This window comes from Chlorocebus sabaeus, chromosome 22 (genome assembly GCF_047675955.1).
Source record: "Chlorocebus sabaeus isolate Y175 chromosome 22, mChlSab1.0.hap1, whole genome shotgun sequence".
Taxonomy (NCBI): Eukaryota; Metazoa; Chordata; class Mammalia; order Primates; family Cercopithecidae; genus Chlorocebus; species Chlorocebus sabaeus.
In genome coordinates, this window is record NC_132925.1 from 49653423 (window position 1) to 49681093 (window position 27671).

The 27671-nt window shown below is 51.0% G+C and overlaps 1 protein-coding gene across 1 annotated transcript in view; it reads right to left on the reverse strand.

Moving 5' to 3' along the window:
- Window positions 1-27671, reverse strand: part of FGD5 (FYVE, RhoGEF and PH domain containing 5) — a 122372-nt gene that overhangs the window by 8470 nt on the left and 86231 nt on the right. Inside the window, exons 6-18 of the mRNA XM_007985334.3 lie at window positions 27453-27613; window positions 27029-27185; window positions 26300-26387; window positions 24717-24767; window positions 24116-24174; window positions 17859-17930; window positions 14741-14809; window positions 8228-8311; window positions 6739-6818; window positions 3911-4010; window positions 3378-3515; window positions 2751-2880; window positions 1796-1926 (exon numbers count right to left, since the gene is read on the reverse strand). Coding sequence (XP_007983525.3) covers window positions 1796-1926; window positions 2751-2880; window positions 3378-3515; window positions 3911-4010; window positions 6739-6818; window positions 8228-8311; window positions 14741-14809; window positions 17859-17930; window positions 24116-24174; window positions 24717-24767; window positions 26300-26387; window positions 27029-27185; window positions 27453-27613 — 1320 coding nt within the window. The remainder of the gene's footprint in view (window positions 1-1795; window positions 1927-2750; window positions 2881-3377; window positions 3516-3910; window positions 4011-6738; window positions 6819-8227; window positions 8312-14740; window positions 14810-17858; window positions 17931-24115; window positions 24175-24716; window positions 24768-26299; window positions 26388-27028; window positions 27186-27452; window positions 27614-27671) is intronic.

Genomic DNA, 27671 nt, shown 5'->3' on the forward strand with positions numbered 1-27671 from the left:
GGATCCACCCAATACCAAAGTCAGCAAGATAGTGCTTCATGCTTTGAGAAACAGGATTTAATGAATGGACCCAGATGACTTTGGGAATGCTGATGCTGCCCCCTAGTGCTGTTTCAGATTCTTGGTTCCCTTTCCCAACCTCAGCCCCTCGACTCAAGAAACTTCGTTCAGGTACTTAGGGGAAAGGTTCTTCCTTCTAAAATTAACTCTTGCACTTTCAACTTATCTCTTTTTCACATTTAGGGAGGGATCCTCTTTGTATTGTGGCCTAAAAGGTTTTATAGTCTCCTGCCTAGTGGGGTGTGTGCAGTGTTAAGTCCTTTTATTATTATTACTACTCTTTGTGGTGGCGGGGGGTAGTAATATTCTGTCCACAGGCTTTATGTGGTGAGGAACACAGGACTGCAGTAATACCGACCTGGGATTTCCCATCCAGGCTCTACCAATTACTAGGTGGTTAATGATGAACAATTTGCTGACTTCTTCTAAGTCTCAATTTCCTTACTAGTAAAAGAGGAATGCAATGTAAAAAATGTGAGCTTTATACATATATGTGATTATGAAATGACCTCTAAGACAAATTAAGTGGAGAAAACAGAAGAGATTCTGTATAATATGTTGTCTTTTGGGTAGAAAAAGAAGATATATGAATGTACATCTGTATTATGTATGTGCATGAAAATTTCTAGGAGGATCCATAAGAAACTTGATGGTGGTGGGATTAAGGGAGGCTGGGAAGGATGAGAGACTCACTTTTCATCATATGTGCTGTTTTGTACTTTTTTGGGAAAAATGTTTAACCATGTATGTGTTCTTTTTTTTTTGAGACAGTCTTGCTTTGTCTCCAGGCTGGTGTGCAGCAGTGCCATCTCAGCTCACTGCAACCTTCGCCTCCCAGAGATTCAAGCGATTCTCCTGCCTCAGCCTCCCGAGTAGCTGGGACTATAGGCGCGTGACACCACGCCCGACTAATTTTTGTATTTTTAGTAGAGATGGGTTTTCACCGTGTTAGCCAGGATGGTCTCGATCTCCTGACCTCGTGATCTGCCCACCTTGGCCTCCCCAAGTGCTGGGATTACAGGCGTGAGCCACCGCGCCCTGTGTGTTATTTCCAAGATTTTTAATTTGCAAAAGGAACAAGTTAATGGATAAAACTGTATCTATTTAAATTTTCCATTCCCTAACACTTTTTAAACCCTTGCTACTGCTACTTGATATTAATGGACTAACTTGGAAGCAGTTGATCACACTTGTGGACCCCTTGTGTATTCACAGGCATACCTTGGTCTGTGGTTGTGATTGGAAATACAGACATACAATCTGGTCCTATTTGCGGGATACAATTGAGTTTAGCCAATTCTGAAGTTTCCTGCGGAGCCCATGGCCTCCAGGGACGTCAATGCCTGAGCTCGGTTGGGACCCCTAGGATGAGGGGACAGTGCAGCTTAGAGGCCTGACATGGAAGGACCAATCCAGGAATTTGGCTCCTTTAGACTGAAGAGCCCCTGTGATCTGTGCAGTCTCCTTGAGTACTACATCTAGGCTATGGGGCAGGAGAAAAAGGAGAGAAAAGAAAGAGGAGGAGGGGAGAGGTAGAGAGAAGGATGGGAAAGATGTCTCCTAGCACCATCACTGTCAAGTCAGTCCTCGTAGCTGGGATGCTTCCATTAGGAATGCTCTGTCCAGAAGAGACTGGTCAGGCTGCGACAGGGCAGGGTCTGACCCCGTCTACCCAGGAGGACCATGAACCTTCCAAATCCCCTACTTCCCGCTTGGGTAGCCCTGCCTACTTTACCTCTGTCAGGGCTGAAGGGACTTTCTTCTGCTTCTTGAAGGTCGAGGGGTTAATGCTCTGGAAGACGGATGAAAAGGCACTGCCCGAGAAGCGGGGTGCAGACAGTGGGAAGCTCATGCTCACAGGCCGCTCTGTAATCGAAAGAAGCCGTGAGGAAGGGAGGTGAGAGGCGTGCCTGTGGCTTGTCTTTGGAATGCTGATTCCTGTAAAATCCCTCTAGGAATGTGAGCCATGGGGGTTAAGTGGGATCTGAAAGTCAAGCACTCTCCCTCCTGCAGGAACAGACAAAGGCTATGGGGGATGGGGAGGGGATGCTTTTCCAGGGCACTGGACAGCCCTTCACCTCCAGGCCTCCAGGTAGCAGGGCCTCGGCTGTCTTCTCTGATGACCTCAGTCTAGCCCCATGGAGTGGAGGCAAGGGAAAGACTTTAGTTTTAGGCCCAAGATACACCAGCTCTCCTTCCTGGGAACTTCACCCTGCTAGGGCAAGGCCTGTCCCTTCAGCACTGACCGGGTCTCTCAAGGGCTGGCTCAGCTTCCCAAGGCTCCTGTGTGGAACAGCTTCGCCCCTCTCCGACCCCAGCTCCTTTGCTACCAGGCTCATATAGTCCTTAGTCCCAGAAAGGTGCCACAGGACACAGGCCCATAGGACACTTAACGAGAGGGCCTCTGTGATAAAGGACACAGGAGTTCCCTGCCTCTGTCCCCTTACAGACACACTGACTCCTAAGCTTAGCTACAGAGCTCTTCTTCTGGGGACACCGATCAGTTCTGCACATCTTGGGAAATGGTGCCCTGGTGTGAGCTCGAACCTCTATTTCCTCCCTCCATGGAGTGAACAACTCCCTCCAGGGAAAGCGGTTTCCGGCATGAACCATGGACCACAGACAAGCCACTGGAGCCTGGGGAGAAGCCACCAGGCCACTTGGAAGAAGGCAAGTGGTCCCCAGGTTACCTCTCATCAGGCCTGGGACAGCCCTGCCCCGCTTCTTCAGCTCCCCGAAGCAGCCGTCGCAGACCTTGGCCATCCTGTCTTTCAGGTACTTCAGCGGGTACTTGTTCCGTGAACAGTTCCGGCACACGATCTGCAGGCCCAGGTGGGAAGATTCTCACCCCTCTCAGTGCGTGCAAAGGAGACCTGCGTCCCTCCCCTCCACTCCCTCTGCTAATCCACCCACAACTGCCCTTAGGGAGCCCCGGGTTCTGATCATGGAACTGTGTGTGGCCTCTACTTTTCCAGCAAGGCTTCATCTTGTTTCTGAGCCAGCGCCTATCTGCTTTTCTGATGAACCTATGCCCTTAACCACTACACGATACTTTTTTCTCCAAGCACAATAGCCAGGTATGCTATGGTTTTCTGTTGAACACATGGTGGTGTGGAAGGGGCCTGGGACTTGGAGCTCTGGTCTGACGATCTATGAAATGGGAATTAGCAATCTGTACCTCTCGGGTTGGTGTGAACACACCTCACTCTGGGGCTTGCAGTAGCTGCTGGATATCCCTGAGCCCCCGGCTGGGCAGGGACATGCCCTTCCCCCACCCCACCCCCATGCACACACTCACCCCAGATGGAGCAACTCACCTTGCCACAGGCATGACAGTGATGACGTCGCAGGGTTAGGGAGAAGTCGCAGCCGCAGTTCATGCACATCATGACGTGTGTGACAGGCACCAGGGTCGGGGGCCTCTCCCCAAGGCTAACCCCCAGCCTCTCTCGTATCTGTAGCAACATAATTGGCTGAGTAATGTGGAATGTGGCCAGGAGACCAGCCAGATGCATAGCCCAGTGGGCCCTGCCCTGCTTCTCTGTACAGGGTGTGTGCGTGTGTGGGTGAGTGGATCTGATGCTGAAGGCCTCTCCTGCACCCTCCAGGATGCTCACCCTTGGTTGGGAAACAGCCAGGCTGTGAGAACGGGGTTGGGGGTGCCGGGCTCCTAAGTTGCACGGAGGCCGCCCCTGACTAGGGTGGGAGCATGGCAGGGGGGTAGGGGGAGCCAGTGCCCCAAGGACAGGAGCTACACCTCCATCTGGGTGTGAGTGGTGACAGCAGTGCCCACCAAGGGAACCCCAGGTCTCTGAGGCTAGTGGCCCGTGGGCCTTGCCCACCCACTCACCTCCACGCTATGGTGGAATGCAGCCAGAGCCTGGGCCTTGTAGTCCTCAGGGAGGGCTCTGCTCAGACAGCCATACCACTCGTCCCTCTCTGCACAGGAGCTGTGGGCATGGGCTGGAGTGAGCAAACGCAAGAGCAGCTCTGCCTCCCACCCTCCATCTCAGCATGGATGAGGTCCTCACTCAGATGCCCCATCCTCCTCCCTTGAGCCTACACCTCTCACACTGTCCAGAACCACCACCAAAGAACAGATCACCTGCCACACTAGGTTTACTAGCAGACCACCAGTCCATTAGCTGTCCTTGGACCTGTTTCTTCCTATACTGGAATAGCAACAATATTCCCCTAACTCCCAGGGCTGCTGTGGACATGAAGGGAGATGTGGGATGTGGAACCACATTGTTAACATTGTGCAAAAGCAAGAGTCATTAGGAAGGCCCAGAGGGTCCCACACTTTAGGAGAAACGGGCTGGCAGGGGACAGAGGGCTGGGTACCTGTGGAGGACGAGGGGTAGGTGGGAGCTGGCAAAGGTAAACATCTCTGTCTCCAACCTTCCTCATCTCCCCACATAGCTTCCCAAACAGTCATCCAACAGGCACTTTCCAAGTCCCTGCTCTGACCAGGGAGCGCTTCTTAAGGGGCAAGAGCTACGCCCGGGCTGTGTGCCAGGTAGCCGGGTGGAGTTCTCAGTGTCCACTAGATGTCGCACCTACACCACAGGTAAGTGTGCAGCCTGCCCCAGAAAGCAAGCATAAGGGCCGGCTGGCCGGGGCAGGAGCCGTGCTGCGGGGCAGTGGCTGAGCCAGCACTGTGGGCAGCAAGACACCGTGTCTCTAAAAGGCAATGAGTGGGTCCTGCTGTCCCCTGGGAGCTTCAAGTGTGAAGGGTCTGGACTAGCAGGAAGGTGACTGACATACTAAAGGCCACTGTCCTCGCCCTGGGAGCTGGGCAGCCCCACCTGAAGGCCCACATGTGGATCGTCACCACCTTCATGTCATGGCCGGACTAACAGAAACTATATGCTGGCAGCCTCCTGCCCTTGATTTTATCACAAGGAGAGGTGAGGCCACGACCCCCACTCAGGCATCACCTCCTCCAGGAAGCCTTTCCTCACTCCTCCAGATGGGGCAGTCCCTCCTTTGGGTTTCCAAGCCCTCTTCTACTCCCTTATGCCGTAGACTGTGATAGATAAGAGCTCTGGTCCACACAGTCTTGGGTTCAAACTCCAGTTCCACCTCACCTGGCTGTGTGACCCTTTTGCAAGCCTCGACTCCCTATGCATGGAAGGAGCCGCAAACCCCAGCTCTAAGGGTGGTGATGAGGCTCACGGAGGTGCCTGAGGCCTGACAGGTGTCCAATGCCTGCTACTGTTGTCATTACCACTATTAATTGTTACAGCAGTTACTGCCCTGCATCGGAAGCAGTTTAAAACTCTCCTACCTGTAATGTGGGCTCCTGGAGAGCACAACAAGGGCTAAATTGTTTGTGTCCTCAGCCCCGGACCTGGCACTGAGGTGTAGCTAATACATGCTTAATTTTTTTTTTTTGAGACAGGGTCTCACTGTGTTGCCCAGGCTGGTCCCAAACTCCTGGCCTCAAGTAATCCTCCAGCCTCAGCCTCCCAGAGTGATGGGATTACAGGTATGAGCCACTATGCCCCACCTAATAAATGATTTTAATGAGAAAATGCATCTATGAGAATGCATGTGCATGAGTGCATTTAGATCCCATTTCACACTCAGAACCACCCCTATGCAGGATAAACCCCCATAGGCACCACTGCCATCCCGGGGTCATGGCCTTGCTGACCCCTGCCATGCACGTCCCTGGCTAAAGAACTGCCCTTAGCTGGAGCCATACCTGCCTGGTTTCCAAGCCCCCAAGAGCTTCAGCTTACCTTGCCCTGAGAGAAGGAAAAGGGGATACTCTTTAAGGTCATGGTCTGAAGCCAGAGATGAGGATCCCAGGCAACCTGAGGGCCTGGAGAAAATGCAGACCTTTCTGATAGAAAGGCCATGTCCCCCTGTGGTCTGAATGTTTGTGTCCCCCCAAATTCAAATGCAGAAATCCTCTTTCCAAAAGCGCTGATGTTGGGAGGCAGGGCCTTTGGGAGGTTATGAGGCCATAGGTGTGGAGCCCTCACGAATGAGATGAATGCCCTTATACAAGAGGTCCCAGAGAGACCCTTGCTCCTCCCACCATATGAGGTGGCACTGTCTATGTGAGAAGGTACCGTCTTTGAACCAGGAAGCAGAACCTCACCAGACACCGAATCTGCCAGTACCTTGACCTTGGACTTCCTGACCTGCAGCCTACGAGAAATTTCTGTTGTTTATAAGCCACCCAGTTTATGGTATTTTTGTTACAGTGGCCTGAATGGACTAAGACACCACAGACACAGGGCAACGTAAGTGTCACTTATTATTTCTTTTCTCTCATCTTCTAGACAGGAAAGCAAAAAGGCAGGCCACTTTATGAACAGCAGCACACAATACATTTTGTACTTGCCTTAACTTTTCGGGTTGCTACAGAGACCCAATTATCCATAAAGAGCTCCACAAACATGAGACATTGCTGTTGTCGTATTTAAGCCATGGGCTCTAGAAACCCCTGAAGTTGTACATAAAATTTTATGAGTATGTACATTTTTTGGGGGGAGAAAAGTTTTTATCAAATTCCCCAAAAGGTTAGGAAACACTGAAAAGAAAAAAAGTCCTTTGACCCAAAAGGATACCAAAATAAAACCGGCACATCCTTATCTGTTGTTCTGAAACTTCCCATGCTCACACCTCTGCCTTGTGTGCCATCCTCCCTCCACCTGCCCGTACCTCGCAGACAGCATCAGACAGGACTCGGAAGTCTCAATCTTTAGAGCGTAGGGCACTTTCTCCATCACAGGGCGGCTGACCTGGAAAACCAACAGCAGCCTCCTTCAGGGTGGGGCAGGGAGGGGCAAGCACAGACCGGCTTCTCCTGGCAGCAGATGAACAGAGGGACCGTGTCCACCTACTGCCATTCTCTAGCCCCAGGGCATCCCTTTCTGTGATGGTAGGTGCTGTTAAAGATGCCTGGCTGCCAGCTCCATCATTCTTGGCCACTCACCCACAGCTGGGAAGGCTGCAGAGCGTCACACTCAGGGACCAGCCTGGGCAACCCCAGGTGCACTGTCATGTTGGACAAGTACCTGCCCAGTGACCATGTCTCCCATTCCTTTTTCTAACAGTCTCCTCAATAGAGCCTTTGGTTCCAAAAGGGAACAAACCTCCATGCTGAGAAAGGTGCTTCCTCCTTCCCCTCCCCCATGGTAAAGAGCCTACAGGATCAAGAGAGATTGCACAGTGCCTCTTACAGCTCTCCCGGCCATCCCTGCCTCTGCCCTTGACAATGAGAACCACCTGCGGCTCCACTGTCCCACCTCAGTGTCGCCCTCTCTGACTTCAGCCCCCTGTTGCACCAGAATTAACTTCCTAAAACCTCCTGCTCCTCAAGGTCCCCAACAGCTCCCTAGTGTTCCCATCTTTGGGACCAAGTTACATGGAGCTAAGCCCCACACGTATGGCCATATTCACAACAGTATTACAACAGCCTAAAGGTGGAAGCCACCCAGTGTCCATCGGCAGAGGGTTGAATAAACACCATGTGGTCTATCCACACAACGGAAGGAAAATTCTGACCCATACTACAGATGACAGGGATCAACCTTGAGGACACCATGCTAAGTGAAACAAGGATCAATACTGTGTGACCCCTCTCATTCGAGGTATCCAGAGTAGTCAAATTCATGGAGACAGAAAGTAGAACGGTGGGTACCAGGGGCTGGGAAGGAGAGGGGAATGGAGAGTTGGTGTTTAATGTGGGCGGAGTTTCAGTCTGGGGAGAGGAAAGAGTTCTGAGATGGATGGTGGTGCTGGATACACAGCAATGTAAATGTGCTTAGTGCCACAGAACTGTACATTTAAAAATGGTTACTTTAAAAATAATACCTATTTTATCACAGTTTTAAAAATTACCAAACACCTGCTTGTTCCCCCAACCCAGGCCCTTCCTTATGCATTTTCCTCCTCGTAGGATGCCCCCCTCTCTTTCTTCCTGATCTGACCAAATATTACCCACTCTAAGGGTTCAGTCCCCTCTTCCAGGAAGCCCTCCATCTCCCTCCCCTCTCCCTGGGCACAAACCTGCTGTAGCCCAATACTGTTTCCACAGGGCCTCCCTCTTCCAGCTGGTCTGGGTGCTCCTAGGAGCAAGATGCTGTCCCCTTCTCCCCTGGGGTCTCCCTGTTCCCCAACCCTGGGGTACCTTCCACCAGACATTTACCTTCATGCTGGCCACGGCCAATGTGTTCTTCAGCCGGTACTTCCCATCCTTCTGGGGATAGGTGTACAGGAGCACATCGTTCATCTGGAGAGAGGGAAACCCTGTTAGAGTCCCCTGGTCCCAGAAGGCTGTGCCAGGCTTCTGTCCTCAAAGGATCCCTGAGCTCCGCTGTGCACAGGCATGTTGTATTCCTCAGTAACCCCCACAGGTGAGCAAAAACATTGTGGCCAAAATGTGAGCCCCTTCCTTGCCATTCTACTCCTGGTTCAATGCTCGAGGGGAATAAACGCATATGCCCTCAAGAAGTCATATGTGAGAATGTTCACAGTGGCTTTATTTGTAACAGCCAAATAGTGGGGGCAATTCCAATGTCTATCTGCAGGTGAATGGATACACTAACTGGTCTATCCATACCACAGAATACCTTACGCCGCCAATACACACCACCACATGGATGTATCTCAAAATCATGCTGAGTGAAGAAGCGAGGCACAAGAGAGTTACGCTGTTTGATGACATTTCTGTGACATTCCAGAACAGGCAGAACTAATCTAAAGAGGGATGAAAGTCAGGCCACTGGTTGATGGGGGCCCCCGGGGTTGGGAGAAATGAACTCCAAACAGGCACAGAGGAACTTTCTGGTGGTTGGAGATGTTCCACATCTCGACCCAGGTGGTGGTTACACTGTGATATACACTTGTCAGTACCGACTAACACATATGCTTAAGGTTGATGCATTTCACTATAAAAATTAAAGCTCGATAAAGTATAGTTAAGGAATGGTTGGGAGACACCTTGAGGAGACGGAAGTGGTGGGCACTGCTTGCTGCTGTACGTCCAGGTCCCTTCACAGAGTACGTGCTCAATTAATATTTGTTGAATTATCAACTAAAGCTCTCCCAACAGCAGGGCATATAGAAAGACATATAATGAAAGTCACTTTATCTCCTTAGGAGAGAGTATTTCTGTTTAGCTAAACAATTTCAGGTGTGAGAAGATGACATCACGCTCAGGGTTGTAAATCCTGACCATGTTACGGACCAGCGTTGAGACTACGACCAAGCCCTTTCCTCAGCTGAGACTCAGCTTCCTCTGGGAAATTGGCGACACCACCACCATTACTTATCATGGACACACAGAGAATGCCCTCTCCATATGTGACCAATATGAACCTGGGGTGAGCCCTTTTCACATGGGGCCAAATGAACCAGAATAAGCCCACTAAACATGGAGCCAACATGAACCAGGGGAGTCCTTTACACATGGCACCAACATGAACCAGGGGGAGCCCTGTACACATGGCGCCAACATCAACCAGGGGGAGCCCTTTCCACCTGGGAACATGAACTAGGGAAAGTCGTGTGCACGTGGCACCAATGTGACCCAAAGTGAGCCCTGTACACATGGTGCCAACATGAAACAGGGTGAGCCCCAGACATGGCACCAACATCAGTCAGGGTGAGCTCTGTACACATGTTGCCAACATGAACTATGGTGAGCCCTGGACATACGGCGCCAGCATCAACCAGGATGAGCCTTACACACATGGTGTCAACATGAACCAAAGTGAATGTTCTACACATGGTGCCAACATAAACCAGGGTGAGCTCTGGACACATGGCATCAACGTGAACCAGGATAAGTCCTGGACACAGGGCGCCAGTGTGAACCAAGGCAAGTCCTCTACGCATGGTGCTGACATGAGCCAAGGAGAGCCCCGCAGGCATGGAGGAACACATGAAGTAGGGGTGTGTAAGGACGGAACAAGACAATGCATGTGAAAAGTCAGAATGAATACTTCTTTTCCCCGGATAGACACAGCCTGCTGAGGGAACAGAATGAGGTTTCCCACAGCTAGCTCTTCTCGGGACTCCAAGGTTCCAGCCATGGCAATGCAGGAGACTTGGCCCGCCACTGACCCCCCCATGGGACCTCAGGAACCCCTCCCTCTCTCTGGGCCTTGCTGTGTCCAACAGAGTTGGAGTAGGTGGGGGTTGGCACACTTTTCTGTGAGGGCCAGGTGTTGAATGTTTCAGGCCTCTGCCTCCACCCTTCAACTCCGCTGCTGTGCAAAGCAGCCACAGACGACCCATGATAGAATGCATGTGGCTGTGTTCCAACAGAACTTTATCAACAAAAATTGGCATCTGGCTGGCGTTGACCTGCAGCTCTAGTTTGTGAAGCCCTGTTCTTGCCCTGCCTTCTAAGAGTGACAGGCGATATGGTGCACTGACACTGATTCTGCACCAGGGGCTGGACTAAACCCCTGACTTCACTCCCACAGTCCTCATGTACACTCCCACAGTACTAACGTGCAGGCACCATGATCATCATCTCCATTTCCCAGAGGGAGAAACTGAGGCCCAGAGAGGCCAGAGGCCATGCCTGAGGTCACAGCTAGCAGGTAGTGAAGCCAGGGGTATGGTTTGATGAGTGTCCCTCCAGTGTGTTCGGGAGGGAATGTCAGGGCTGCTCTCACAGTGAACCTGCGCACAGGTTCATGAACCTTGCCCATGAACCCTCCCAGCCTCAGAGAACTGACCTGTGTCACTAGGGAGAGCAGCTCTAGCCTCTCTGTGATGGTCCCTCAAGCTCCTGCTGCCATGGCAACTGTCATGAGCACCCTAAGGTTTTCTTCGCGGTTCAGGATCAGGCTACCTCCTAATTTGCCCATGGCTCTCCTGCCTGCTTCAAAGTACATGCTTTACAGCCCCAGCTTGGAGGAAGGAGGAAGAGCCCATCATGAAAGGGGAGGGGGGCTTCCCACTGTAAGGAGCCACCAGGGGGCAGCCCCACCTGCAGCTCAGGGACGTCGGGGCCTGGTGGGACACTTTCCACAGTCTAACAAAACTGCTGGGCACGGGCGCCCAGATGCCCCAACTCTGTTCTGCAGTTCAGATTATTTTCTGAAACTGGCACCTTTGAGGAAGAAAAATTCTTCCTAAGTGTGTTTGTTCACCATGGTACTCCCTGGCTTGAGCACCTGTCGGGCCGCCCTACTCCCAGGTATGCCTCCGTTAGACAGTTATCAACACTGCTCAGTGGAAGGGCTGCGCTGAGCCAGAGGAACAAGAGGACCCAGGTTCAGACTGTGCAGCTTACGGCCTAATCATGGCGGGGTAATCAGAGGGACGCAGGCCTATCCCTGAGGGAAGGAGATGTTCTGATAAAGGGCCATGCCAGACTGGGGGAGTGTGGGGTAGAGGAAAAGCAGGGCTAGAGGAGGAGGAGGGGGAGGGGAAGCGGGGGTGGCAGCTAGGCTTCCATAGAAAGTGCTACCTGAGCTTGGCTTGAAGGGGAGGAGCTGGCACCCTTCTCAAAAAGCCTCAGGTGTGTGAGGGCCAGAGAGCCAAGACCAGGGACAGATGAAGTAGAGAACGGGGTGAGGACAGATTGGGGAAAGCCAGGCTGCTGTGTCTGTTCCTGGCATTCAAGGTCCCTGGGAGAGGCACAGAGATCAGAGGGGCGTGGCCAGAGGAGGTGGCCAGATGTACATGGCTGAGGGGCCAAGACAGAGCTCCACCCTGTGCCATCTGCCGCCTCACTGCTTCCCTTGTTTTAAACATCAGGGAGCTGAGGCTCAGGGAGGTAATGGGATGTGCCCATGGGTCTCACACCAGTCACTGTCAGAGCTGGGGTCTGCATCTGGTCTATCTGCCTCCCCATCGCCATCATGTACGGCCTCCCTTTTGCATCCTGAAGAGGGGGAATTCACAGGGACCCACTCCCTGCAGGGCTGTGCTGGGGCAGGGAGCTGATGAAATCTGTAGCTCTAGATAGAGAGGGAGGACCTGTGTCCCATGGAACAACTGTCAGTGGGAAGGGAGAAACTGTTGTAACTACTATCAGATAAGTGGCTTCTACCTCCCAGGCACGTAATTAAATGCCAGGAATTTAATTCTCAAAACCACCCAGTCTTTCCACTTTTCCTGGTGGGAAACTTGAGGCTCGCACATGTCTGTAAGTTGTCCAGGCGTCACAGAAGAAGTAAGTGTCCCAAGGGGCAGGATCTAACCAGCTCCGTCTGGCTCATTACCTGCCCCTACATTCAGGGATCTCTCCTCAATGGAGACAATTTTTTTTTTTTTTTGAGACGGAGTCTCGCTCTGTCGCCCAGGCTGGAGTGCAGTGATGTGATCTCGGCTCACTGCAAGCTCCGCCTCCCAGATTCATGCCATTCTCCTGCCTCAGCCTCCCGAGTAGCTGGGACTACGGGCGCCTACCACTACGCCCGGCTAATTTTTTGTATTTTTAGTAGAGACCGGGTTTCACCATGTTAGCCAGGATGGTCTCAATCTCCTAACCTTGTGATCCGCCTGCCTCTGCCTCCCAAAGTGCTGGGACTACAGGCGTGAGTCGCTGCACCTGATCTTTTTTTTTTTTTTTTTTTTTTTGAGACGGAGTCTCACTCTGTCACCAGGCTGGAGTGCAATGGCACGATCTGGGCTCACTGCAACCTCCGCCTCCCAGGTTCAAGCCATTCTCCTGCCTCAGCCTCCTGAGTAGCTGGGACTACAGGCACCCGCCACTATGCCTGGCTCATTTTTTGTATTTTTAGTAGAGATGGGGTTTCACCATGTTCGCCAGGTTGGTCTCGAACTCCAGACCTAGTGACCCGCCTGCCTCAGCCTCCCAAAGTGCTGCGATTACAGGCATGAGCCACCGCACCCAGCCGAGAATTTTTAAAATTTAGACTTGTCTAACATGGAATAAAAAATGTCTTCCACCACTGGACTCCAAGACCCACAGCAGGGCAGAGGCCATGTCTACACACCAACACAGTTCCTAGCACACACAGGAGATGGATAATAAGCTGCAGAATGAATGAATGTTACAGCAGGCAGTGAGTTCCCCAACACTGGAGGTGTTAAACCAGAGGTTAAAAAACAAACAAACAAACAAAAACGACCTAGAGAAAAGGACTCAAGCATCTGCGGGGGCTTTGAAATCCTTCTGAGAACCCAAATCTAAACCACACGCTGCTTGGCTCTCAGATCCCTCTCAAAATTCCCCCTGGGGGTCTACTCTCCTCTTGCCTGCAGCTAAATCTCACTCACTGCAGCATCGACTAGCCAGAGTGAGGGGTTCTCATGGGAGGAAAGAAACAGCTCTTAGGAGGGAGGGGAGGGAGGGAGACTCTGGACTTGGGTCACCTAGTGCCTCATGCAGAGCCTGAGGTCACCAGTCATCCAGGCCCAGCACACCCTGCCAGCACTGCAGGCTACATACTTCCTAGACAGGCTCAGGATTTCTCCACCAGCGCCACCAGCTCTCTCTGGAATTCAGCCCTCAAGTGGCCCCTCTATGGGCAGGGCCTATTTGGGGCATGGGGAAGACCCCACTCAGGAGCAGAAGGGTCTGGCTGCAGACAAAGGCTTCTTGAGGTTCACAGAGCTCCTCGAAGACACCACACTCCTCATGCCTCTATCCTTTGCTTAGGCCCTTCCCTCTCCTGAAATGCCCTTCCTTGGTGCACCTGCCAAACTTCCATCCTTCCTCCAGGGCTGAACTCGGGTAGAATTTTCTTCAGGAAACATATAAAACACTGAGCACAGCGTGCGCACCCAGCAGATATTCCATACACGGCAGCGCTGTCGTGGCTGTGGCTCCTCTTCTCTTTACCTCCGGCCCTCCTTAGTCCTCTTTGCACCCGAGATTCCCTCCATATCACGCTCATAACTCTGCATTTACAATGGGCTGTCTGCTTGCTTCTCCCTCCCATTAGACTCTGATGGCTGAGGGCAAGACCTGGGATTTTTCTTTCTTTGTTTCCAGCACCAGCACACACAAGGTGCTCAGTCAACACCTGGAACAGAGAGTTTGTAGACTCTTTCCACAGCCTGTCTCTCCCACTGCACACGGTGCTCTAACGAAGTATGAGGAAGCTGGGAGAGGCAGCCATGGCGGACAGGAACAACGAATGACAGCAGAAGTGCAGGAGCAAGAGAAAAACTGTGCCCAGCAGAGAGCTTGAAAGGCATGGCCACTTGGGGGTCTCAGGACTGGGGCACTCAACAGCCACTAAGGCCGATACAGCTACACCCTAGGCCTGGACACTCCCTGGTATGCAAGACTCCAGCTGTCCATAAGCAAAACTGTTAAATCACGTCCTGTCTCCTGCACAGTAGAGAAAGTACAGGACTTGGGTCACAACCCTTGGCTCCTTCCTGGGCTTCTGCCACCATCCTCCCGGGAGGCCTGGCTACAGCGACTTTCCTCTCTGGACCTTGGTTCTCTGAGCATTAGATAAGGTGGTTGACAGATATCTACGGTGGGGATGTGGGCAACTACATCTCGCCAACATTCCACTCCAAATCATTCAAATGACAAATGAGCAGGAGGCTGTGGTGTCCAAGGGTGAAGCTCTCAGCTGTCTGGAATGATCCTCACCCCCAAATTTCTGCTGTGTTCCACTCTCCTCTCACCCTCTTCCACTTGTCCTTGAATAAGGGCCCTAGAAAACCTCACAGAACTTGACAGTTCCTGAGCTGGGGTTGGGGACCAGGCACTTACCAGAAATAGGTGCCGGGGTCGTCTGTTTTTCCCTGTTACTTTCATCAGCGTCCCTTCCTTCAGAAACTCCTGTGGGGAGAGAAGCAAAACTGGGCTGTCAGGCTGATGCCCCTGACAAGGGTGTGGGGAAGGCCCCTGAGTGGAAACTTAAATCATAAAGCCTCCCAGAGAACCCGAGAGCAGCTAGCAGATAAATCCCTGCTCACAAGAGAGGTGCTGTATATGCTAGAGCAGGGCTGGGATCGTAGTCCTGAAAGACACCACCCTGAATGTCATAATCCCTAAAGTCTAAATCTCAAGTCTAAAATCCTTAACATCAAAAATTCCAAAAATCAGCCTGGGTGCCATGGCGTGTGTCTGTAGCCTCAGCTACTCGAAAGCATCACTTGAGCTCAGGAGTCCAAGACCAGCCTGGGCAACTTAATAAGACCCTGTCTCAAAAAAACAAAACACTCACAAAATTCTGAAAATCACAATCACAGGAGAGCTGCATTATGTTAGGTGGAATTATTATCCTGTTATTATCTTTGTTTGGAAATTAAGTATGATTTAAGGAGATGCGTGAGGGGGGCCAAGCTGACAAGGGGTGGACTTGTGATAGTTAATTTTTAGGCATCAGACTGACTGGATTGAGGAACACCTGGAAACCTGGCAAAGCAATTCACCATGCTCTGTATTACATTCTGCATCATTTCCAATACTGGAGGTATAAACTGTATATAGACTTTTACAGGGTTCTAATTCATTTTATGTTTTTTTTTTTTTTTTTTTTTTTTTTTCAAATGTGGCTTCCTGAAAAGTGCATTATTACAACCAGACGCAGTGGCTCATGCCTGTAATCCCAGCACTTTGGCAGGCTGAGGCGGGCAGATCATGAGGTCAGGAGTTCAAGACCAGACTGGCTAATACGGTGAAACTCCATTTCTACTAAAAATACAAAAATAAGGCGGGTGTGGTGGTGCGTGCCTGTAGTCCCAGCTACTCGGGAGGCTGAGGCAGAAGAATCACTTGAACCCAGGGGGCAGAGGCTGCAGTGAGTCTAGATCATGCCACTGCACTCCAGCCTGGGCAATAGAACAAGACTCTGTCTCAAAAAAAAAAAAAAAAAAAAGAAAGAAAGAAAAGTGCATTATCACAATGTTGAATTTGTGTGTAAGCACTGTGTATGTACTTAAAAACACAAACTTCCTCAATGAATGGAGATACCCTTTTTGTACATTTGCATTTGTGAAAGATAACATTTCCTGAGATCTTAGCTCTGTGGGTGGCTGCATATACTGTGGTGACCCATCACAATTTTTAACTGAGCTCATCAAAAGCCTTCGGTTATTTGTTATGGTATTTCAGATGACCACAGTTATAAGGCTGGGTGCATACAATTACTAACCATAGTGACATACACTGATACATTTCCCTATTTGACCTTTCTTTTATGAATATGGTTTGTGTGCTTATGACTGTTTGACCCATGGAACTATTGTTAGCATACAGCAGCACTTACGCTTGCAAAATTATGTATGTTCTTAGTGCCTATTTTATTGTATAAAGTGGCCTATGAAGTATTCTGTTGTGTTTTTATGTTTCTTAAATAAATTCCCGTCGGGCACGGTGACTCATGCCTGTAATCCCAGCACTTTGGGAGGCCGAGGTGAGCAGATCACCTGAGGTCGGGAGCGTGAGACCAGCCTGACCAACAAGGAGAAACCCCGTCTCTACTAAAAACACAAAATTAGCCAGGCATGGCAGTGGCTCATGCCTGTAATCCCAGCTATTCGGGAGGCTAAGGCAGAAGAATTGCTTGAACTTGGGAGGCGGAGGTTGCGGTGAGCCGAGATCGCGCCACTGCACTCCAGCCTAGGCAACAAGAGCTAAACTTAGTCTCAAAAAAAAAAAAAAAAAAAAGATAAATAAATAAATTCCCTTTTATTTATTATTTCTTTTTATTTATTTATTCTTTTGAGATGCCCAGGCTGGAGTGCAATGGCACGATCTTGGCTCACTGCAACCTCTGCCTCCTGGGTTTAAGCGATTCTCCTGCCTCAGCCTCCTGAGTAGCTGGGACTACAGGCCACCATACCTGGCTAATTTTTTGTATTTTTAGTAGAGATGGGGTTTCACTATGTTGGCCAGACCGATCTCGAACTCCTGACCTTGTGATCCGCCCACCTCAGCCTCCCAAAGTGCTGGGATTACAGGCGTGAGCCACCGCGCCTGGCCCCATAAATTCCCTTTTGCAAAATATAAATATCTTTTAAATATTTTTCTAAATTATTTTTTCCAGAATTATATTTTTGGGATCTTGATCTTTTGGGATTTCAACATTTGGGATCATGGTGCTCAAGACTGTCTCTTTCAGGATTCTGGGTAGTCCAAGCCATGACTCCCTCCTTGGCTTGTACCCATGAGGAGTCCATTCAGAACAGAGCCTCTGAAGGTCTAAAACAGCCGAAGACCTGGGAACAGCTGCTACAGTCCCCTTAATTCTGGAGCTACAAATAGATGTTTAAGAAACAATTTACCAAACTCATGATCCTGGCCAAAATACTAAATGTAACTTGACAGCGTCTCAGTCCCATAAGACATCTGCTAACCTCGAGGAAAATTCCCCTGAGCATGCACTTTCATTCCTTTGTCTCTTGTCCTTTATGGAGCATAACTAGTAATGAACATACTTTTTACTGTGTTTAAGCTGAGTTTTACATTTTCCATTTGGAAGCTTTAAAGAGAGTCAATTTATCTCTTCAAGAATGTTATCTTTAAGAAGTTTTCTAGGGGCTTGCTCTTGGGAGATCATTTTCTGTTTTCCCAGCAACTCGGCACTGAAAATACTTGGTGCTTCCTCTTCTTGGAAGTGAGGAGAGCCACAGGCAACACGAAAAAAACTGGCGCTGAGTCTTTAACTGCTCTGCAGGCAACACATGGGGTGGAGAACCCCAGGGAAGGTAGCCGAGGGCCCCGGCCAGGAGAATCCAGTGAGCCCACGCCCACCCGCCTGCTGCCCTCCACGGGTAGACAGCACCTGCAGCCAGGCCTGTCTGGGGCCAGCCCAGTGAACAATGGGGCTTATCGGAGCCTCGCCCAGCCACCCTCTGCCCCTGCCCAAGGCGGCGGCACTCACCCTTCCTGGCTGGAGGAGATCCCCTTGGCCCCGGACGCTGTGCTCAATGTGGACCAGCTTCTGCAGGTTTTCCTGTGGGTGGGAATGGGGTGAGGGGGAGATGGTCAGGGCCCCTTCCAGGCGTCTTATCTCCTCTGTAAGCCATGGCATTGCTTCTGTTTCAGACAAAAATGAAGCCCGGAAAGGCCTGCCCCAAATCCAACCTCCTGTATGAGGCAGGACTGGGACCCGAGCCTGGGTCTGCAGGGAGCCACCACCATGGCTCTGTGTGCTGTGGAACCAGCTGCCTGGCCTCACTGTGCAGTCCAGCATCCCTGTGTTTCTCTGGAAAACTGCTCCTACGCTCTCTAAGCCTATGTCCCTCACGAGGCCTGGAGCATGGGGACTTCACCGGACCCAAGACTGGCCTCATGCCCTTCTGGCTGGTAGCCCATAAAACCTGTGGAGGAAACTGGGTCCACACTCTGTGGAGCCTCGCGGTTAGAAAAATAAGTGTACCCTCTCAGTACCTCACTGGGTTAGCCACAAAATGTAAAATGACAGGCCCCCTGTATCCTCTGCACAGCACCCCATAATCCTAGATACAACAAGCGCCCACCCTGTGGGCAGGTGCCCCTTGAACCTTACACAGGCAGGTTCTAAAGTTTTAAGGTGAGCATTGTGGGTAGACAATTTGCCCTGAAAAGTCCTTTCCATTATCTATGGTTTTGGGCATAAAATCCTATGCAGTAAAAAATGAATAATTGTGGCTCCATTTCCACTTATGATGCAGGAAGTACAAGAGAACACTGCTCTCACTGTAGCGTGAAAAAGCCAGATAACCTTCAAAATCATAACTTTGCTTCAGCCTGTGGGAGGGCTGGGGTCACAAGGCAACCAAGTGAACTGGGTTCCGCCTGGCAAGCCTGTCCACGGAGGATTGAGACACAGGAACTGCCACACCTCTGGTGACACACAGGAGGCAGAGGTGGCTGGTGTAAAGGAAGGTAAGAAGAAAGCAGTGAAAATGTTAATGAATTCTTAAAGGATAAGTATGGGCTGGTGCTAGTTTAGAGTAATGGGGAGCTGCAAACCCGAGGGAACCTGTCCTCAATCGCAAGCTCTCATCCACGAGTCTCTGCCACGTGCCCACAAGAAAGACCGGGGCAAGGTGGGGCCACATGCAAAGCCCTGCCCACTTCCTCAGACCTTCTCTCATGCAAGGCTTCAGTTCCGGTGGGAGGCCGGGAGACCCCCCACCCCCAGAGTCCAGGAAAAGATCTGCTGCTCTAGGGAAAGAGAGCAAAAGCTGCACCATAGGAGGGGGGTGGTAACCCCTTGGATCCAGTATTATGCACCAATACCTTGCTGGGGAATGGCCAGAAACCTGTCTAAGGCCAGCCACAGAGCCACAGAGCTCATCTGCCATGGAGGGGAGGGGCAGGAATGCTGTGAGAGCCTGGCTTACAGGCCCTGCTTCAGATGGAGGCATGTGCCTACCATAAGCCCAGCACTAAGTAACATGGGGCAGTAGCCTGCCTCTGAGAAGGGCAAGAGCATGGGGAGAGGGCCTTCCTGTGGTGCAGGGAGGGCTAAAAGCTGAATATGGAGCAGGAATGAAAGAAAAGCATTCTGGCCTACCCCACAGGTCACAGCAGCCCCCACTGGAGGAGCATGAAGCCTGGCAGTCACTGAAGGTTGATGACATGGCAGCAAAACCCAAACCCTGATCAGGTGCTGACTGGACTGACCTGACTGCCCTGTGTCCTACCGTGAACAGCCATGACCAAAAAAGAGGCTTGCCCACCTTGAGGGGTAAATACGATTTACCTCAGTCTCTACAGTGCTTCTACACATAATGCCTGGCCTTCAATAACAAGTTATGAGGAACACAAAAAAGCAAGCAAAAAACTCCCCAACCCCAACTCATTTTCAAGAGGAGAAAGCATTCCATCAAACCAGAGTGAAGAAGGAACACAGCTGTCCGAGCCATCAGACCCTAAAGTAGCTCTGACTGGTGGGTAACAGGACCTGGCGGGAAAGGTGAACACCAGCTGTGAGCAGATGGAGGATTCTGGCAGAGATGGAAACCATACATGAGAGTCCAATGGAAATTTTAAAAGTAAAAAATCAGGATGAGAAACAAAGAATTCCTTTGACGGGTTTAGCAGCAAACGGAACACAGTTGAGGAAAGACTCCACGAGCTTGAAGACAGATCAGCGGAGATAATCCACACTGAAACACACAGAGTGGGGAAAAAGAACAGAGCATCCAAGAGGATTTCCCAAAATTAATGAATGACAACAAACCACAGATCCAAGAAGCTCAAGAATCACAACTGGATAAAGAGCACCCCATTCCCCACAAAACACACACAGACACATCACAGCCAAACTTCCCAAACTCAAATCACAAGAGAAGATCTTAAAGGCAGCCAGAGAAAAGGGACACATTACACAGACAGACACTCATGAGTATCACAGCAGACTTTCCACCAGAAACGATGTATGCCAGAAGACAGTGGAGTGGCAGCAAAGAAAAACTGTCCATCCAGGTTTCTATACCCAGGAAAAATATCTTTCACAAATTAAGGTAAATTGAACAATTAAATTAATGGGTGGTAGGAATGAGGCTTCTCACTGTTGGAGTGAGAATTTACAGATAGGCAAGGGAGGAGGCTAGTACGGTCATGATTAGAATGGAAAACATTGGTAAAAACTCACGATAAAAAACAAATACATAAAATACAATAAAATAAAAATAAATAAAGGCCAGTCTGGGTGGCTCATGCCTACAATCCCAGCACTTTGGAAGGCTGAGGCAAGAGGACTGCTTGACACCAGCCTGGGCAAAATAGTGGCACCTCAATCTCTACAAAAAATAAAACAAAACTCAAGGTTAGTTTAATATTCAGATACATATGGTTATGTACGGAATTATCTACAGATATGGGCATATGCAAAGGCTGGTATACAGATATATTTCTTTGCTGTCAGCTAAGGAGGTGTAAAAGAAATGATACCACATTACCAGTGAGTGCACCTAATAACTGTATCTTGGCTTCTAATATTATTATCCAATTAATGCAACCAGGGCTCCATGGAGAAATGACTGATTCTAAGACTAGGGCAGGAAATACACAGGTGCAGGATCCTGGAGCACCTTGCACTGCCAGAAAGCAAGGAAGTTCTCAAAATGCAGACACACACGCGTGCACACACACACACACATCCTGAAATGTATATCGATGGCACCATGTGATATACACACACACACACACATATATATATATACTGATATAAATGACTTCTTTATAGATACACTAGCCAATGAGGGAGAAGAGACAAATCTCCCAGGCAGAAGAATTCCACATAACTTAGGTAGATATGGTGCCCTCAAGGGGAGGGAGCATAACCCCCCGCTCCTAAGAATGGGCTGCACAAACTGACTTTCTTCCAAAGGGCATAGAAAAGGCAGGGGTGAGAGAGAGCAGCTCCACAGAGGAGAAACCTGCCACCAGGTGACTTTAGCCAGGTGACCAAGGTCAACATCGATAGTGGTAAATCCTGTTGCTAGTATATGCCCTTCACATGATGGGATGAAAAGTACCTTGCTCTGTAAGCCTCTTTCCAAATAACCATACACCCAGTCTAATCATGAGAAAAACACCAGACATTTCCACCAGAAGGGCATCCTGCCATATACCTGACCAGTACTCCTGAAAACTGTCAAGCTCACCAAAAGCAAGGAAAATGAGAAACTACTGCAGTAAAGCAGGGGCTAAAGAAACAGCCACTGAACAGCATGTGGGATCCTGGATGGGACCCTAGAACAAGACACCTGGCAAAACTAAGGAAATCTGAATGAACTGGGGTCTTAAGTTAATAATCCTGTATCAATATTTGTACATTAATGTAACAGATGTAGCATACTAATATAAGATGTTCATAACAGAGAACACTGTGTGGGGGACACATGGGGACTCTCCGTACTATCTTCTCCATCTTTTCGGTAAATTTAACATTGTTTTAAAAAATGAAGTCTTTTCAGAAAGCAGAATGGTGGTTACCAGGGACTGGGGCAGGGACTGGAATGAGGAGTTAGAGTTTAATGGGGAGAGAGTTTCAGTCTGGGAAGAGGGGAAGTTCTGGAGATGAACGGGGTGACAGCTGCATGACAATGTGAATATGCTTAAAACCACCAAAGTGCAAAAGAGTAAATGTCCCAGGCAGAGTTCCCCCTGCATCCAAGCAGGCATGGGCTAGGGGCCTGTGGTCCAGAGCAGACCTGGTGCAGCTGTCCACAGCTGGCCCCTGCTTCCCAGCACGGCGTCCAACTTCAGCCTCAGAGAAAGCCAGAAGGGCGTCTGGCCATGGGCTGCTCTGGTTCCTCCTCCGGGTGGGGCTGCACGTGCGAGCTCCCCGTAGGAGGGAAGACATATCCCTGCCTGACCCAGTTTTTCTCTCTGGAAGCAGAGGCAGCCCCGGCTAAAGGGAAATGTGGAGAATGAAGCCCATCTGCTGCTATTCCTCGACAGGGTGCTGGACCCCATAGCAACTCTACTTTTTGGCTGTGTTGAGGGACTCTCACTGTATGCACAGGATGCCAAAATGAGGAGGGGCAGGGAGGTCAGTTCAGAGCAGAGAGAGAGAAGAGAGCACCAGATTAAAAGGGCATGTCTGACCCACACAGAAAACGGCCCGGAAAGTGGCCTATGTATTCACACCTAGCTGGTTCAGCCTCCACTCTCAGTCCACCCCTCACCAGCCAGCCCGACCTCTCTCCCTGGACTCTGGTCCTACCTTGCCATCCTGTGCCCATCTCCTAGCCATGGCAGGTGGCTCTCTGAACTCCAGCATGCACCGTCCCACCTCCATCTCTTTGCTCAGGCCAGCCGCAATTCCTGGCACCCCTTTTCTCCCTCTGCCTTCCTGGCATGTGTGCAAATCCCCCCTACGGGGACACCTCCAGAGCATCTTTTTTTTTTTAGATGGAGTCTCACTCCGTCGCCCAGGCTAGAGTGCAGTGCCATGGTCTCAGGTCACTGAAAACTCCGCCTCCCAGGTTCAAGCGATTAGCCTCAGCCTCCCCAACAGCTGGGACTAAAGGTGTATGCCACCACACCTGGCTAAGTTTTGTATTTTAAATAGAGACAGGGTTTCATCATGTTGACCAGGCTGGTCTTGAACTCCTGACCTCAAATGATCCACCTGCCTCGGCCTCCCAAAGTGCTGGGATTAGAGGCATGAGCCACCACACCTGGCCCATATCATCTCTTCTGGCAACCTCGGCTGGAAGGGCCGCCTCCCTTCTCTGAACCCTGTGGCATTCTCCCATGACATTTATCATGGTCATTTGTATCCACATATTTATTACTGCACTAAGCGGAGGTTTCCTCCAGGGCTTGTATCTCCAGTCCCCAACACAGCACAAGGTCTGACACATAGCAGGTGTCCAATAAATGCAATTTCCCCTCCTCTTCTGCCTGTGGATGACTCACTGTACGCATGACCTCTGTCTCTGTCACAGCAAAGCATAGCACCTCCTCGGCACACATCTCCATCATTTCCCTTCTGTGCCTGCAGAAGACGTGACTACCTGGTCACTGAACTCTTTTCCAGTGACCTAGGACTCAGACTTGGAACCATTCTCAACACAGAGCGCTGGCAAGCCTGCAGCTTAGCAGGACAGTGAGCATGTGGATGCAAGTAACCCTAGTGACCATGTAAATGAAGCTGGGATGTGGGATCAACTCTGCCCTCTTTGGCAGAAACCCAGTGTCTAACAGACAGAGTCACACACAGTCAGAATCAGATCTGTGCTTAGAGCCACGTATTCTAGTGGACTAGTGATTCTCAAACTTTTGTGGTCCTAACATTTACCCAGGGTGCTTGTTAAAAATGCAGCTCTCTAGGTCCTACATGCAGAAGCTCTGACTGGGAGATCTAAGGTATGCCCAGGAACTAGGAATTTACAAGCACCCCAGGAGCTGATGTGCGTGGCCTCAGACCACAATCGGGGCACTGCTTATCAGGTCTCCACAAGTCTGCAGCCATTCTCATTGTTTGAACAGTGAACCGGAGGCGCAGAGAGGGGCACACAGTGCCTGAGGTCACACATCAAGTGTCAGAGCCAGAACCCACGGCTCTCTGCAGAGTCCCACAAGAGAGATGGTTGCCTGCAGCCCCTAGGAGTGGGCATCGGAAGGCTGGTCAGAGCTGGTGGGGAGGTGCCTGGAACCTGTGTCTGAGGAAGGGGGCCACCGGGCTGCACTCACCCCTTGCTCCATGCTGTCGTTGGCACGGTCTGTGACTTTGGAGATGAGGCTCAGTGCACCTGGGGAGGGACACAGAGCAGGAGTTCGGCCATTGCATGAGGCGCATCAATTTTCTCCACTGCAGTGTCAGGTCACAGGCCTCAAGCCCAGCTTGGCCACTACTGCCGAAGTGACCTTGACAGCGATTTGACCCCTGTCACGCATGCCTCAGTTTCCCTGGCTATAAACTGAATATAATAGGGACCACCCTGGCAGGTGATACACAGGGACAGCCGCATCAAATTGGGAGGAAACAGGGAGACTGTGGTGACCTTTTCAGACTCAGCACCACCCCCCAATCACCAAATTCCGGGGACCCCCCCATTCCCTCTAACGGGATGTCCTCTCATCCTAGGATGTCCCCACAGCTGAGGTGACGGGGGACTCATCTCAGAAGAGCTGGGGGCTCTCACAGAAGTCCCAGACGTGTCATATACAGAACTCGCCAGCTGGTGGGGAGGGGACAATGTCCTGGGCCTTGGAATTGGGGCAGGGTCCAGGCTTTGGGGCAAGGAGGCAGAGCAGGCTCGAGTACCTCCCTCCGTGTTCATGCTGGACTCACCCTGTGTGCTGTCGTACTCGGCGGAGTCCGGGCAAAGGTTGTTTAAATAGTCTGTTGGCAGGACAAGAGCCAGGAGTCAGCCACTGGCGAGGTCAGCACCCTCTGCCCACAGCTGTGGCCACCCCCTCTCTTGCCAGAGTTGGAAGTTCGAGAAGAGTGAGGCATCTACCCTCTCTCCCCTGCTGGCCCCATCACAATACCATGCTAGCATGAAACCAGGCCCCCAGCACCACCGGCAGCATTGCTGCCACAGCTGCTTGTCCCTCACTTCTCCAACAGATACCCACTGAGCACCTGCCTGGCACTGGGCCATGCCTTGGAGACAGACACAACAAGCTGAATTCATCTTCAAGAAGCTCTACATCCTCCAGCCCCATCCCCAGTGACCGCTTGTCCATCCGCTCGTTCTATTCTGGCCATGATGGCTTTCTTGAACATGCCAAGCTTGTTCCTACCCCAGGGCCTTTTGTACTTGCTGTTCCCTCTGCCTGGCACTCTCTTCAGATCTTCATATGGCTCATGTCCTCACTTTACTGAGATCTCTGTCCAATGCCGCCTCCTCAGAGAGGTCTTCCCTGATCGCTGAGTCTAACACAGCTGCCCTGTTCCCTCTGTCTCTTTAACTTGCTTTATTCTTCTTAAGAGTTCCTGATATACCTTATCTTTTGTCTTTCTTATTTGCTTGTCTAGGGTGTAAGCTCCACAGTGTCACTGAATTTGCTGTTCGATTTACTGCTGCATCTCCAGCATCCAGTGTGGGAAATGGTGCATAGGAGGTGCTCAATAAATAGTTCTTGGATTAGATGAATGAATTCTCTAGTCCCTGGCCCTAGTGTATTTTTGAGGAGTCCCAGTTTCTACCTGGAATTACACAGCCATGCCTACATATGTACTGTTTATCTCTCTCATTAGGACATCAGTTTCCCAGGGCAGGGATCTTTGTCCATTTGGGAGGCAGCTGAATAAATGGGTCTGGAGCTCAGAACAGAGGAATGGGTGTTTCCAGAGGGCAGAGATATGGGAAAAGGCATAGAGAGGGAAGGGAAGGGAACCCAGGACTGAGCCCTGAGAAGCTCTGACGTTTATGGGGCAGTGGAGGCTGGAAGGCCACCAGCACAGACAGAGAAGGGACGGAGAGATGGGAGGCAAGTGGGAGACAGTATACCACAGAAACCCCGGGAAGAAAGGACTCGAGAAGCAGGCAGTGGTCATGGGTCCAGCAAGTCCAAGGCTGATAATGTCCACTAATGTGGCCACAAGGAGGACTCTGCTGACAGGCGTGGCTTCAGTGAAATGAGGAGATGGCTAGCTGAGGCAGGAAGGAAGTGCAAGCTGGGGAGGGGTGTCATTGGGTTTTTGTATTTTACGAGGGGGGTGCCCACTGGAGGGAGCTTTCTAAGGTGGCAGGAGGTGGTTCAGGGGGCTCAAAGCTCAATGGAGGGAAAGGTGATGGCAGACGCCACCCTTCCCCAGCACCTGCCTGCCATGGTCAGAGGTGAGGTCGCCACAGTCCCCTCCACCCCTCCTCAGGGGCCTTCCCTGCCCTGCCACCTCAATCCCCATTGACCTCCTGTGGGGCCTACCTGTGAGGAGCACTTGGTACTGGAAGAGGCGCTGAACCACCCGCAGCAGCCGATGCTTCACAGTCTGGCTGCCTCCTTGTACACTCTGCTGCTCTCAAGACAGGGGAGGAAAACCTTATCAGAAACCCCTCCTGAGGGCACACGCTCACAGCAGCCCACATACACTGTCCCATCCACACCTCTTCCCGGGCCAGCTGAACTTCTCCCTCATCTCCAAAACCAGGTTCTCCTCCTGCAGGAAGCCCTCCTGGATTAGCCCGGCCTGCTGCAACTGCTCACTCCATCATGCTCCCAGTTGGTGCTACACTCAGTATCAAGCCTCTCCTAGTCCCTGCTCTACTCTCAATGTTAGCAATGGAGGAAAGCTCCCCATATTTCTGCCCAGGAAAACTGGATCCCCAGTTTGTGGCTAGTGTTGGGAATTTCCTTGAACACTCCATGGCTGGGGCTCTGGCTTGGTTGGTGCTTTTCAACTGAGACAAGAAAACTACCCGAGACCCTTACTGTGGGTGGTGCTCACTGCACTGTCATCTGCTGCCCAACAGCGGATGTTCTGGATTCTGGGTTCTCCTTCCTGATGGGTCATCCTCTCATCCCTCTGGCCAGGTCTTCCCTGTCTGCTCCCCATCCCCAGACCTACCAAGATGTCCCACTGATTTGCATTAAGCCCTTCGCCCACCTCAACCCCTGCAACCTTACAGCAGGGTCTCAGAGGACCAGGGAACCCACCTCAAATTCACGGACAGCAGCTGCCAGCCGGGGAGAATGGAGGCAATTCTCACTGAGCAGACCCAGGTACCTGTCGAACTGCAGGATGTGAGTGGCGTGGTGATCAAACCCCTGCTCCCGGGCCAGGAAGATGTCAGCTACCTTCTGCTGGCTCTCCCTGCAGCCAGGGATGGGGATGGGACAGTGAGAACTCAGCCTTGTAACCAATGCGGGGTTAGAAGTGGGGGCCTGGAGTCATATTCCTGCGTGCAGATCCCAGCTCAACCCTTGCACAGTTGTTTTACTTTGAGCAAATGACTTAATACTTCTGAGTTCGGCCTTCCCATCCATCAAATGGAGATACCATTTCATACGGTGGTGTTTTATCCGTCTCCATTCCCTCAATGCAACAAAAGTGGAGCCTGGGGGTCCAGGGACTGCTCACCAATTTGACAGCCTTTCCTCCAGCTCCTCCAGGATGCCTTGGTGAAGGTCGTGGATGGCTGGGAGTTCGCTCAGGCCCTGCCTCAGCTCCTCCCGGGCCAATGTGTCTCTGCCTTCATGGTCCATGTCATCCAAGGCCCTCATGACAGCTCCATGGAAATCCTGAAACGCCAAAAGGCCTGTTACCCACAGGTTGATAGGACTGAGCACAAGTCCTCCT